At 42.6% G+C, this 15,137-nt stretch overlaps 1 protein-coding gene across 3 annotated transcripts in view; it reads right to left on the bottom strand.

Moving 5' to 3' along the window:
• Positions 1 to 253: 253 nt before the first annotated feature.
• Positions 254 to 15,137, bottom strand: part of TAF1D (TATA-box binding protein associated factor, RNA polymerase I subunit D) — a 28,453-nt gene continuing 13,569 nt past the window's right edge. Inside the window, exons 4-7 of one of the 3 annotated variants that reach the window (XR_014470458.1) lie at positions 8,433 to 8,608; positions 6,126 to 6,180; positions 532 to 694; positions 254 to 405 (exon numbers count right to left, since the gene is read on the bottom strand). Coding sequence is in view for 2 of the 3 variants with exons in the window: in XM_083174098.1 (XP_083030224.1) it covers positions 608 to 694; positions 6,126 to 6,180; positions 8,433 to 8,608 (318 nt within the window). In the remaining variant the exon portion in view is untranslated. Of the gene's footprint in view, positions 695 to 5,177; positions 5,679 to 6,125; positions 6,181 to 8,432; positions 8,609 to 15,137 lie in introns of those variants that run through there. The other 2 variants (XM_083174098.1, XM_083174099.1) reach the window with 2 other exon arrangements.

Below are 15,137 nucleotides of genomic sequence, written 5' to 3'. Positions count from 1 at the left end.
CAGCCAGAAATGATTGCCAGATAGTGCTTAAAGATTTTATGGCACTTAACAGGTAAGTGGGAGACAGAAACAAGAGGATGAAATAAATCTATTCCGGTCCTGGAGGTTACAGTGGAAGTGCTTCAGAAACTCTGTGGCACATAAATCCATTGCTTCATCCACCTATGCAATGGCAAAGGGTCAGCATGCCAAACCACAAATAATGAAATCACTTACAGTATTACGCCAAAATAAAATACTTACGGGAGACCACTTACATGGCCCAACAATACAACATCCATTGTATTTTGTTTATTGCCTAAATAATGTCACACAGTCTTGGAAGATTCTTGGAACAATCATCCTTCCCCCTCACAGAAGCAAGATGATACTGCTGAGAACAATATACCAATGGTGAAGAGATGCCTGGGGTTGAGAGATACGGATGGGACAGAATGAAGTGTATGCAGCATATACAAATTTCACCTAAAACGTAACTGCAAATCTTCAACTCTGACCATGTAGCATTGCTATATCAGCATCTAAAAATACCTTAATATCTATTTTCTGTCCCATTTAGCTTCCATTCTCAAACTCAATATCTCTAGCGATCCTTAGTCATTTGTCCCTACTTTTTTTTTTTATTCAACTTTTTCTTTATTCTCCAGTCTTTCTTTTTGGGCACACTGCTTTCCAAAATAAAGGAGTGGTTTTCCTAGAAAAAAAGAAAATGTAGTCAGTAACAGGCAAGTTTGATGGATCCAATTCAGAAATTGAATACATTTTGCTTTATGGCTCATGCTTTGCCACATGAGTCATGATGCTCAAGCAAGCAACTACTGAACATTACATGGAGTGTAATATACTGTACAATACATGGCCACAAGTATGGTGACATCCGAACATCACATTCAGATGTGCTTGTTGAACACCTAATTCCAAAACAAAGGGCATGAGTACGGGGTTTCTGCATTAGTACTCTTTGTTCTCTAAAAACATTCCTCAAAATTCCGGAACATCGCTGTGGGGGGTTTGCATGAATTCAGCCACAATAGCATAACAAAAGTTAGGAGATTAGACCTGGTATATAGATGGTACTCTAAAGACATATATGAGGGTGAGGTCATGGCTCTGTGCACAGACATGCTACAAATAATTTTTTGGTAGACCTCACTTTCTACACAGTGGCATTGTCACACTAACGCGAGAATTGTCCATACCCAAACTGTTGCTACTAAGGGCCGAGGCAAACCATAAATCACAGCCCCAGGCCATTATTGCTCCTCCATCAAACTTCACATTTGGCTGCAGGCATTCGTTCATGAAGCATTCATCTGTTATCTGCCAAGTCCAGGCTCATCTGTAACTGCCAGATGGTGAAGAGTGAAGGCATCACACCACTCCTGCCAACATTTGGTATTGGTGATCTAAAGCTTCCGTTTGACTGCTCTTGCGTGGAAACCCATCTCATAAAGATACGGTGGCAGTTGCTAACTGTGCAGCAACTGAGGACAGAAAGGATGTGCTAACATTGTTCAGTACTTTGTTGTCAGATTGTGTGTTTTACCGATCCACAACAAAGCTGTTGTTGCTACTAGACATGTCCAACAGTACAGATGACTGTGCATGCGCAGTCTAATGCTGGGCATCGTCTGAGCATTGCTCAGATGCTGCCCAACTTTCCCTGTACCCAGCAGTGCGGCCCTGCGCAGCGTGATGAGGTCATAGGTCACGCTGCGCAGGCCGCACAGACAGCATAAGACGTGTCCTGGACATGCTGGCTGGCTCCCGGAGACCCCGCCTACCCATGGAGAACTCTCTCCCCCACCCGGCTTCCTGCTCCTGGACATGCTGGCTGGCTCCCGGAGACCCCGCCAACCCACCCGGCTCCTTGCTCCCGGAGACCCCTCCCGGCAACATCACCATGTCCAGCCACCCACCGGGCTCCATGTGAGTAAACATTTTTATTTTTAGGGAAACCGATCCCGGGATTGAGCGTTTTTCAATCCCGAATCCCGGGATTGAAAAAAATGCCTCAGGATTGGCTTCCCTAAATGGGTGTGACTAAATTTACCATACACACTAATTAGACTGAGTATACACATACATCAGGAGAAGGAGTGCAAGCAGTATCTGATGTAGCAATACAAACGCACCAAAAGAACAAGTAGTAAACATTAATAAACCACTACACCAAACAGGAAACATGAAGTCTATTGAAAGCAAGGTATTTCAAAAGGGAATTACTTATCCAAAGCTTTTCAAAATAAAATTAGTATTACAAAAGAGATCTAACTGCTTTTGTTATTAAGTTAAATTGCCATACATAATTTTGTCCCTCAAACTATCAAAGCTAGTAAAAATAAATACATTTACATTCAGTTCAGGGGATGTTATGGTTCTGAACAAAATGTCTTCATACTATCCATTTAAAATTGCAATTCATTTTAATATGCACACAAAGCCCACTGAAATGCAATGCCCACAGATCTGAACGGGAAAAGCTCAATCACAGACAAAGGGCCTTATTTTGGTTCATTCTTTCTGACAAAATCCTTCTTAGATGGGCAAAACCATGTGCACTGCAGGGGGGGCAGATGTAACATGTGCAGAGAGAATTAGATTTGGGTGAATAATTTTGTTTCTGTGCAGGGAAAATACTGACTGCTTTATTTTTACACTGCAATATAGATCTCACTTTGAAGTAAAACCCCACCCAAATCTAATTCTCTCTGCACATGTTACATCTGCCCCACCTGCAGTGCACATGGTTTTGCCCATCTAAGAAGGATTTTGTCAGAAAGAATGAACCAAAATAAGGCCCCAAGTTTGCTAGCCTCTTGTTATTGGCTGTGCAGGTTCTAACTTCCAGATTCCAGGCATGGAGATATGCTGCTTAATTGCTCTAACATGCCTTAGCTGATGGACTACACTTAAGCATGTCATTTTGCAAATTCCACAATGTCCAGTATGTACAGTGATTGCTACAGATGGGGGCCGATCTTATTGCGGTGGATGGGATGTTTGCTGAGAATGAGGCACACTCGTCCATGGCTTAGAATGAGGCGCGTGAGCGCCTTGAAGTGCGCGTGTCCCATTCTGGCGCAGGGTGGCGGACAGCACAATAAGAACCGCTCCGATGAGAGCGGCCCGATCTGTAAAATTGCCGATACACTTAAGAGTTAATTAGACAATGACATGAATGGGAAATTTTATTTTGTCACTGGCTTTCAGGTATTAATATTTAATATCTTCCAATCGGCTACGATTTTATGTATTAAAAGAATAAAATTAGCTTTCAGCTGTAACATCCTGGAGTATTCCAAATAAGGATAATGCCCCATATACTATATACACACACACACACACACACACACTACATACTATATATAGTCAAAATCAAATAGAATAGACATCGAACGGTTTTCAGCCGCAATCGATGCCGATGCGCAGCTTCAATATAGAATAGAAACAGACTGTGCAGGCAAGACTATAAAGCCAATAGGGGTGGGCAACATGCGCTATGCTATAGTCCAAATGACCGTATCCCGTTTGACAGAGGTATCCACTGCTAGTGAAATTTCCCAGACCCCTCTGCCCTCTGGAGCAAAGGAGAAAGTGGACACTAGACGCTTGGAATTTTTTTTTAGCCGGAGATGCCTATGCTTTTCTGAAAAGGTAATCCAAATACTTACAATCAAGAAAGGTGACACTAGCCCTTTTCTGTGTAAAGAAAAAGGATTGCTGCGCCTCAGATCCCTCAGCAGGGATATGTAGCACATTTCTGATGGCCACAATAAGAAGTTTGAGGCCCGGAGTTGGATAAAACTCTTCCAAAACAGGCTCCAGCTCCGTCGTCACCTTCCTCCTGCTCTTGGGAGTCAGAGACAACCTCTAAAAGCCTGCGCTTTTGTGGTGCAAAAACACCTGAGGAAGAATCAACCAGTCTGTCAGATTTCTGCAGACACCTGTAACTTGAGTCTGGTACTGTGTGGCAGCTATTTGCTAAGACATTTGCTGCACCATAGCCATCATTGAACTCAGCCACTGTGGCCAAGGAAGTTCCCTCCCAGAGGCCTCACTATGTGGAGATAGATGGCTGCACTGATCACACATGAGTGTAAAGGCCCATACATACTGGGCGACTTTGAACTGAAAGTCGCTCAAAACAGCAGGTTTGAGCGGCTTTCAGCTCAAAGACGCCCAGTGTGCATGGCCCGGCGATGAGCGCTGCTGCGCGTTCCCGCAACATCGCCCACAAAGCCGTTCACCTGCTGGTTATACCAGCAGATGAGTGGCTTTCAGGACGGCTTTGCATAGCGCTCCGCTATGCAACGCCATCCTCCCCCCCCTCCGTCGGCGCTGGGCAGGGGGAAAGCCGCACAGTGTGTATACACTGAGCAGATTTCCCCGCATTGATGATAATGGTCATCGCTGTCCATACACGCTGGGCATAGTCGCCCAGTGTGTATGGACCATTACAGCGTGGGAAGGGGAAAACCTGGTGTTACATACAGTGCACTTTCTCCCCATGATGAAAGAAACGATCAAACTTGTACACAGACACACACACAGTGAAACACAGGGGGGGATAAAAGAAAGTCTGCCCCAGCCGTGTAAGGGACGCAGAGGATAGGAAACAAGCACACTTGCCAAACAGACCCAGTGGGAATGTAATGGTGCTATCAGTCGAATTTACACGGATATCCCAGTGAAACACGCCCCCTAAAAAGGCTATTGACCCTTCCCCAGTTTAACACCCTTGTACCAGTGAATCTGTAGACTGGAGTGTCTTGGAGGAGCCAGAACGAGCGGTACGCTATTCCTTGCAGTAAATGGTGCTGAGTCACTGCTGGTCCAGCTCCCTGTAACGGTTCCATGCCAAGGTAATCATTTACTAAAAGGATACCAGTGTGAACAGGGGGGTTTTGGGATCCCCCAGAGAAGGTCCATATGCCCCCCTGTGCCGCACAAAAAAAACAGGGTACTCGGCTTCTGCTCACCACTCAGACTGTTTCAGAAATGTTAGGGATGTGCGGCAAGCTGCGGGCATGTGCACTGTGGCAAAATGCCAGGCAGTACACTAACCCATTCCAGAACATGTTCCAGCAGCAGGGATCGGAGCAGCACCTGAATAGGTGAGTATCTGTCCCACCCCCCCCCCCCCCCCTTCCCCTAAGCTCTCCCACATTGCAGGCATGCTGCATGTCCAAGCAGCATGCCCAAAAAAATTTAAGTTCAAAATAATGACAAAAATTCTCTGCAGCTCCAGAATGTGTATCCATCTCCCGAGGACACACTTTTTAAATGGAGCTGTGGGAGGGGAGGATCCAGCACACCCGATTTGAAGTTTTATTTTCCTTTGGACCCCAACTATACTCCATAGTACTAAATTAATCCACAGTATCCCTTATTGATGATAGAGACATTAATTTAATTAAAATTGAACCAATTCATAATAATGAAAGACGGTTGAATATTAGGTATTCAACCCACACTTGCTGAATTAATAAATATATTCTTTGTAATCCTTTATTGGTGTAAAGCAGGGAATACAGTTTGCAGATCAGATAAACGCTTCAATCCTTAGGGGGTATTCAATCCTGGGTTCCGACTGTTGGTACATCCCGACAGTCGGGATCCTGGCCCGTTTTCGGCCCGCTCGCCAGTTTATCAGCAGCCGGGATTCAATGTCCCTCCTGCCGATAGACAAAAAGGAGTATGTACCCTGTAAACCCTGAACAAATTTTAGCTCAGTAATTTACCCTGGATGCCGTGTGTTATTGCCTATAAATGGGTCATTTTCCATACAGTAAAATTTGCTATGAGGAAAATTAGCGCTTGTAATTGGTTACTCCCCTCTATGTACTTCTAAAAAGGCACAGAGCAGCTGCATTTGTGTAACGTTAAATACCAGGATGCTAAGTGTATTTATATTTGTTATTAACCCTAAGTGTATTTATATTTGTTATTAACCCTAAGTGTATTTATATTTGTTATTAACCCTACTAATTACACCTATAGTTATTGATGTGATACAAGTAAATGGGGCATGGCTTTTTTAAACCAGGAGAGAAAAAAAAGCAGAGACTATATTTAACAACATCTGCATTGTGTTATTCCCACTATGAAAAGCTACAACTCACCACAATTTTTACATCACAGTCCTCTGGCTCATTTTCATCACAATTATCATTTTCCCTAGAACAAACAAAAATATTAATTTCAAAATAAACCCCTTCCGTAAGGATCATTTTTAATTAACATGAACAGTTTCGTTATGGTTGAGGATCAGCACCAATACTCATATGAACAATCTACTTAACAGTCACATAAACAAACAGAACACATCTCTTTTGACCAAGTTTATTGAAAAATAAAATCAAACCGGAACATGATCTAAAATTGAAAAACCAATTGGTTATCAGCCCATCAAAATGACAAATAACAATAATGCCAGTGCCATTGGCTGTGCGCTCCTAAATGTAGCAGCAGTTGAATTACTCCATCGGACGCCATTTAGTGGCTACCAGCGCAGAACACTTGAACCCCCCATAGAGGTAAGGAGCAGTGTTAGCCTTTTATTATATAGGATAAAAGTAAACAAGAAGATTGGATACCCTGTCTGGAAATATGTGGCAATTTTACATGAACTCAAGGAACAATGTTCAGATTGCATTAGTACTTGGCAAATGGGGTTCCCTAAAATGTACATGAGTGATAGTAGTTAAGCAAAAGTTTGTAATAGCAAGTTTTATCAAATGGACTATGGTAATTGTACATGGGCTGAGTAATATAGGAGTTATAGCGTTCCATGTATAGAAAAAGAACATGTAACAACCTAGAAAACATATTCTAGGGTTGTGAAGGCTGAAAACTTATTATGGTCAAGTAGAACATTAAACTTAAGATAAATAGGACATCAATTTGCATTTAATGTGACGGCAGACTTGTGTTGCCTATTAAACGCACCTTCTTGCTGAACAGTGTCAATTTCAGCCAAATTTAACGTCTTGCTGTCCCCAAACAGTCTCTGCAACACATTCACCTTCCTCTGAATCAAGAGTAAGGAGAGGTGGTGCAGATAATGGGTGTCTGGTAGAGGTAACCGTAGGTACTCTTAGAAACTGTTGCATGAAATCACTCATTTTATGCACACCTTGAGCGGTGTGCTGCATAACCTTCAACAAGGCATGATCTCCCTGAGAGGTTGGAGGGGAACTCACAGAAGGCTGAGAGGGAGAAAACAATCTAGGGGAACTAGAGAGATCTGCCTACTTAGGGCTTTGTACCAAATCACTCAGATCTGCCCAGGGCAGCTGCCCATGCAGTGTCCGACTGCTCTGCCCTCTGAACTTGAGCCCCACTGGGAACAGCATCGGATCCCCCTGGTCCATCTGTTCACTGGTTAATCTGATCCCGCAAAACCTGCAGTCTATTAAAATGGAAGCCTTCCCCTCCTTCACAACAGCAGAATTACACCTGCCATTCTAACAAATCACAGTGCAAAATGTCAGGTGCTATACAGAATAATCTAACCAGTGTTCTTATAAGTTAGCTGCCGTTGTAGCTGAACCCGCAGTCACAGATGAGGCACTGCTTAGAGGAATCTCACACTGTAGTTTGCCGACAGCAAAATCACTTCTTTCAGCTCCGCAGAATGGGAAGAAAGAGCACCGAACTACAGCCAGAAGGAGACCAAGTCTCTGCTTCAGCGGGGAGGTAGTGCGTTTTGGAGCCCTCCCCCTTCAGCCGCTCCTATTAGCCGAATCCTCTGCCTACCAGTGTCTCCCCCTCCACTGGGGTTCACTAGGCAGGGCTCCTGTAACCAGCGTGTCCTCCATCTTAAAATGGAGTGCGTTGGTAAGCCCTTGTAAATGATGGCGCCATAACAGGGTTCCACCATACATGACCCCTCTCTAGCAGAGAGCAGATTTAAGGTCCCCCAGGGCCCATGAGACTCCTCTTGTTGAAGAGAGGTCAGCACGCTGAGCAGAGAGAAAGCGGCGCTTTCTCCTCAGCTCACAGGGAGCTGACAGGAAGCGCCTCTGTCAGCCTCTGCAGCACAGCACAGCACACAGTGTGAATAAGTTTCCTCAGGAAACTTCACACTGAAACCTGCAACTAGCTAAAGTAAATTAATTTAAAAAAAAACCACTATATCTCTAAATAGTCTGCAGCACGCAGCCCCACAGCATAAGCACCCACTACTGCGGGCACCTAAAATGAAGCTGGAGTTTCTGGGAAGCACCAGGGGAGGAGCCTGCCTCTTAAAGACATAGCATAGGTGCCTGGCTCCTTTGGACCCCACTGCATCCCATGGTTGAGCTGTGTCACCAGGATGGGCGATAGAGAAAAGAAAGAAAGTTGAAAAGCATTTAAAACACCTGCATCAGGAATAATGGCAATATCTACTATTCCTAAAATAAACAAACAATGCAGCTGCATCTTACCCAGACTCAGATATAGGTGAAATGGGTCCATCATCATCCATATATGAAAATTTACGCATTTCAATTTCTTGGTTATCCAGTTCTTCGTTCAAAACCACGTTCTTCAGAGAATTTTGCAAATGGCGCTCAAATTTAAGCTTTTTTATGTAGTTCAAAAACCCACCAAAAACAAATTGCTGCATAACAAGAATAACATACATTAGTTGAATGCAGCAGAGTAACAACACATAAATAACAGCTCAGGTTTAGTCTGCCATATTAAAAATCAGAAGATTTGGAGCTCGACTGCGATAGCGATGCTTTTAGTTTCTGATGTCTTCACATTTCATGAACAAAATTATTAAAAAAAGATTGCATTTAATAAAACTAAATCATGAATCCTCCACTGGAGGGGATTTTTTAGGCAAGAACCCTAAAAAAAACAGTGCTTGCGCTTGTGTTGGAGCTGCCAAGGTCTTGTAGATGGATTGTGATATAGATATGCTAGGAAGGAGCAAAGGTAGACCGGCGCTTGGATGGGAGGGTGAAGGAAGGAAAGGGGGTCACGATACAGTGTAGAAAAGAAAGAAAATGAGGAAGAATAAATGAAATAGAATAAATTATATAATAAAAATAAATGAATATAAACAAACAAACAAAACAATGGCGATAATGTTTACACTGCAGCCTGACGATTTGTATTTGTGGCCGTATATACAGCTGCCAAATACGAATGGAAAAATACGGCCGCTTACTCCATCAGGAAACATGAATCCTGTAAATAAGGCAGATTAAATAAATCTGCCCTATTTATGGGTCATATTTCCAAGAAAATAAGTCTGATACCGGTCACATGGATTTGTATCCCACATCAGCCATATTCGTATTTGTTAGTAAATTGGTGTCTATAAGATTTCTCAAGTCTATTTTACACTGCTATGAGCCTTTCTAAACCTAGAATGGCTGGTAACATATTACACTAGTTTACAAATTATGAGGGTGATTCAGATATGGACAGATGGTGCATCCTTACTGGTTACTTGGTAAAGCAGCAGGAGGCATGTGGTCTTCATAGAGGATGCAGCATCAGATCATATGCAACACCATCTGGGTTAAGTAGAACAGCTCCTGCAGCAATCATGGAGGCTTCGAGAAATGGAGTCCATCACCACCTCCAAACAGCGGCAGACTGTCAGTCAACTGAAGTCTGTAGCTTTACTATGTCCAACAACACAGGACCCATACAACAGGAGTGTAGTGTAAGTCCAGTGCATCCACAATGTACACATTGTGTGACTCCTTGATAAAGTCAGAAGGACGAAACACGTTGGGTCACTCTAGCCCTCCTGCCTCATCAAAAGATAAGCACCTTTTTTTCCTATTTTTGTACCTTAAATATATTTATCTTCTTTTTAATACTACTTTAAGAGGAATATCTTGAATATTTTGAATTATTTTTATTGTATAAATAATATATATATATATATATATATATATATATATATATATATATATATATATATATATATATATATATATATATATATATATATATATATATATATATATATATATATATATATATATATATGTGGTAGTAGTCCGGCACTCAGATAACCAGGAATACTTGGGCGGGTGCCTCCAATAAACCAACCTGGTGAGGGCAGGCTCAATACAGCATACTTGGGTAGATGTGGCACTCACGTCACTGGTACAATAAACGACACGTAGTCATAGTACTTGATCAAGTACTATGACTACGTGTCGTTTATTGTACCAGTGACGTGAGTGCCACATCTACCCAAGTATGCTATATATATATATATATATATATTTTTTACATATATATGTTGACATTATTTTTTATTATTTATATAGCCAATTTTCTACATATCGAGGTTCCAGGTCCATATACATACATACACACACACACACACACACACACACACACATACATAAATAAAAAGAGAAAGGGATGTAGGGCGCCACTTGTGTCCTAGACTGTTAAATAGTCTGAGGGTAGAGCTATATGCAGGTAACCCTTTGCAAGAGAAAGGGGTGTCAGCTAGCCTCTAAGTATGGACACCTTGGTAAGGGGTGTCACAAAAGCAAATGTGGTAGGTTGGGAAGAGGTGTAAGCGACAACAGATACCTGGATATATAAAAAAAAAGGGGTAGGTTTTCCTTTAAAACATAAGCAAATGTGTTATTACTTATTACACTCATTGATGCCTCTCAGGTACATCGTGTATGTTGGATTGTTCCCATCCCCCCCCTCCCCGTCTTTGTTCTGTATCCCCCTCCCCTTCCGTGTTAACGGAACAAAACCTTTTAATAAAAACTATTTTGGAAAAAAAAACAAACATAAGCAAATGTATTTTATACATATAAAAGTGCACAATAGCACTATTTAAAAGAACAACCAGTAAGATACAATTTACATAGAAAAAACAATCCAATAAAAAATGCGAGTTATTCTAAAAATGCCTACAGGTGATATCGCTAAAAAGGTGGTGGTGGGGGGGATGGGATAAAAGTGTATATGAAAATTCAAGAGTAGTAATAGACTTATCTAGGTAGAGGAGTCAGCAGGCAATACCCTAGGATATATATATATATATATATATATATATATATATATATATATATATATATATATATATATATATATATATATATATATATATATATATATATATATATATATAGATATAGCGGGTGGCACTCCAGCAAATAAAGACAGTAGTCACAGTCTGTGTTTCAAATGTTATTTCAACATTTTTCATCAGGGTGCAGTAAACAATACAATAGGACGGTATTTATACCTTACCGAATCAGTGAAGGATGACCCCCGTCGGCAGAGACTTCCGGCATGCGGCAGGGGATGGAGCGCACGTTCGTCTGACGCGATGAACGTTGTGCGTCAGTGCGCCAGGGTCAGAGGACGCTTTCAGGCTAACACGTGATCCAGCTCGCTGTGATCACCGCAGCCTTCCGGCTTCCTCGTCGCCTAGCAACATACCCGCTCTGTGTTCACACGGCATCCGCAGCTTCCAACCTTGTGTCACACTCGGATCATCTGTCAACAAAGGGGAAAAAGTTAAACACATCTAACAAAAAAGTGATCTACACCACTATGTCGGCTGATTGTGCTAAAAAAACTTATATTATAATAATGGGTTTCATTAAGGTGTCTAGATAGGACCCGCTATCATGCTGCTTCTCAGTATAGCACAAGTAGTCATAAATTGATGATATCTGGAGGAGAATAAATTGTAAGCATTTATACAATGCATGATCGCAATTGAGTTAGTACCTAGAAAAAGACAATATTAAATCGAAGCACTAAGCATAAGGTCATGTGCTGGGTAGAGATATCTTATAGTGGAGGATATACCTAATGTATATGGGGAACAAGCACATATCTATTGGTGACGTATATTCGTCGCAGGGTTCCGGTGGCTCTCCAGATCTATGGGTATAAGGATAGTGCAAACAAACTATAAGGTCTATAAGAAGCAGGCAAGGTTGCAGTTCTCATTAAGCCCTCTCGGGGCAAGGGTGTCCATTCTTCTAATCCATTGAACTTCTTTCTGTAGAAGTAGACGTCCTCTGTCTCCTCCTCTTTTAAGCGGCGGGACATGGTCCACGAGTTTATAACGGAGTTGTGCCAGTGAGTGACTTGCTTGTTTAAAATGTCTGGCAACTGGTTGGTCTACTTCTCTACCTGCCAGGGCCAGACGTATTGCTGATCTATGTTGGCCTGCCCTCTCTCGGAAGCTGCAGATAGTCTTGCCCACGTAGGCGAGCCCACACGGGCATTTTATGACATATACAACATATTTATCGTGACAGCTCAATACGTGCTTGATGGGCAGTCTCTTGCCAGAGAAGGGATGAGTAATGTCAGGGCCCACTTCTAGATGGCTACATGTTGCACATCCAATGCATCTGTACGACCCTGGTTTCTTGGTCATGAAGTGGCTCCTAGTGACTTGGTTGTATGCTGAGACATCATTCTTCACCAAAAGGTCTTTAAGGTTTTTCCCTCTTTTCTGGCAATTAAGCAATCTAGTATTCTGTAGCGATTTAAGCCCAGGGTCACTCTGGATGATAGGCCATAGCTGTTTGGAAATTTGAGAGATTTTAGGGCTCGAGGTAGTATACTGGGTCACAAAGGGGAGTATGTCTTCTTTATTCTTTTTGTCCTTGGATTTCAGACACATTGCTCTTGTCATTTGCATAGCTTTCCGCTTGGCTGTTTCCAGCTCAGATTTTCTGTATCCTCGCTGCAAAAATTTGCCCATTAGGTCGTCCATTTGTACTGATGCCAATGCTCCATCACTTGTAATTCTCCGAATTCGGAGGAACTGGGAAAATGGAAGCCGACATAGTGGTGTAGATCACTTTTTTGTTAGATGTGTTTAACTTTTTCCCCTTTGTTGACAGATGATCCGAGTGTGACACAAGGTTGGAAGCTGCGGATGCCGTGTGAACACAGAGCGGGTATGTTGCTAGGCGACGAGGAAGCCCGAAGGCTGCGGTGATCACAGCGAGCTGGATCACGTGTTAGCCTGAAAGCGTCCTCTGACCCTGGCGCACTGACGCACAACGTTCATCGCGTCAGACGAACGTGCGCTCCATCCCCTGCCGCACGCCGGAAGTCTCTGCCGACGGGGGTCATCCTTCACTGATTCGGTAAGGTATAAATACCGTCCTATTGTATTGTTTACTGCACCCTGATGAAAAATGTTGAAATAACATTTGAAACGTTGGAACACAGACTGTGACTACTGTCTTTATTTGCTGGAGTGCCACCCGCTGTACACCTCTATATATTGGAGCGAGTTCCTGTCTCACTTCCCCTGGGAGGGCACCCGTTGTTGGATACTGCTGCTATTTGGAGTGCCGGCCATTCTTGGAAAATCTGCTACATATGGACGCATGTCCCCGGCAAGGCAACCAATGCACATCTACTTTTCATCAGTGGTTGGATGTTTTTAAACCTTCTCTTTTTTTACATCATCCCTGCACGGCACTTTTTTTGCACTTATTTGCACAAGAACAGTACCTGCTAAATGTTGCACAGGAATCCCTGAATTGTGACTACCTCAGCTAATGAAGCACCTTATGCACTGAGGCACTTTATAATACAAATCTCAAAAGTCAGTAAATTGATTAATTGGAGATCAGCTGGTACAGACTGTGTAAACTTACCTCTCTGACCCAAACAGCACGATTGCACTTTACTTAGCACTAGAACTTTGGTGGCACCTTACCTCCTTAAAAAGCACCAGCACTTTGTACTCAGTATTTACTGATTAAACTGCTGCTATACTAATTTCCCCGGACTCCGGCACTCAAGTACGCCAATTGAACTACGCTCCCTTTGTGCCTCCAACATGACGTCACAAAATTCCATTGATACTGCACCAATATCTCTGGTGTCCTTGAGAACGGGTGAGATCCTGAGTTTCTCTGATACAGATGCGGACACGGTATTGGTCAAACAAACACTTAAAACTTTTGCAGGCAAAGACTCCCCCGAAGATCTCTATAACACCCTCTATAAATTAAAGAAAAAAGAAGTTGATTTCCAACTACATGGCATCAGCCTGTCTGATTATTATAGAGAAAGAAAAATCCCACGGGGCTTTAGAATAAAAAATATCCCCACCATAGGGAGGAACAATCCGGAATTTTGTCGCCGTTGGGTGGCAGTACTCAACAAGTGCTCGCTGGATTTAATCCTTCTAGTAGTGGAAGAATCGACTAGAGTCCTGGAAGAAACTAAGTGTAAAATCAAGGACATGGAGAAATCCTCTAGAGCCACCTTAGTGGAGGACACCAGCCAGGACTGGCTTAACAAGCTTAATACCAGCATTGAGACCTATAAAAGGGAACTCATTAAGTATAAGAAAAATAAGCTCACTACTGTTGAAAGGGATTATCAAGAACAGACTGTATACCCATGGGCCACAGGCCGCTTTCCCAGCAGACGCTTCACACGTCCGAGACCCAAATGGAATAGGCGTACGAAACCTAATACAGAAGATGCAACTACAGATATAAGCACCTCACAGAGTGACACAGACAATGGAGCAGGACCCAGCAATACTAAGCCCCCTTTAGGACCAAAAACCCGTGCCAAGGGCGCGGAAGGAAAAGATCCTGCACCAGAAGAGGCGGTCAAAACATCAGGCAAATCAAAGCGCAATTACCGCCGCTAGATGTTGTCGTTAATTTGTCCTCTTATCAACTATCGCAAACAGAAAAACAGGTGCTCAACAAGGGCTTATCTTTTGTGCCGGTCAATAACTTTAATGATCTGGATTGGAGCGTGGAGGTTTCTCGACACCAGAGAATATTAAAATTAAAAGAATACTACCACAGTAGAGATACACAAATGGAAACACAAGCACCAAAACACCCCTTTAAGAAAAAGTCGCAATTTGAACCCATGAGCTTGAACCCTGCAATCAAGAGTTATTCTCGTTCATTGGAGAAAATAATCCGCGATGATGCCAACAGAAAATCACCCACCACAAATAATTTAAGCAAAGCAGAAAAAATGGCCATCAAGGAGCTGAAATCCAATGATAAGATCACTATACGCATGGCGGACAAAGGAGGAGCCATAGTGGTCCAGGATATGGACAAGTATAAAATGGAACTGTATAGACAATTGGGAGACTGCAAGGTCTATGAAAAATGAACTTCAGATCC

Source organism: Crinia signifera, chromosome 2 (genome assembly GCF_055691185.1).
Source record: "Crinia signifera chromosome 2, ASM5569118v1, whole genome shotgun sequence".
Classification (NCBI taxonomy): domain Eukaryota; kingdom Metazoa; phylum Chordata; class Amphibia; order Anura; family Myobatrachidae; genus Crinia; species Crinia signifera.
Note: the sequence above shows the minus strand (reverse complement) of the source record. Positions and strands in the feature narration are given on the sequence as shown.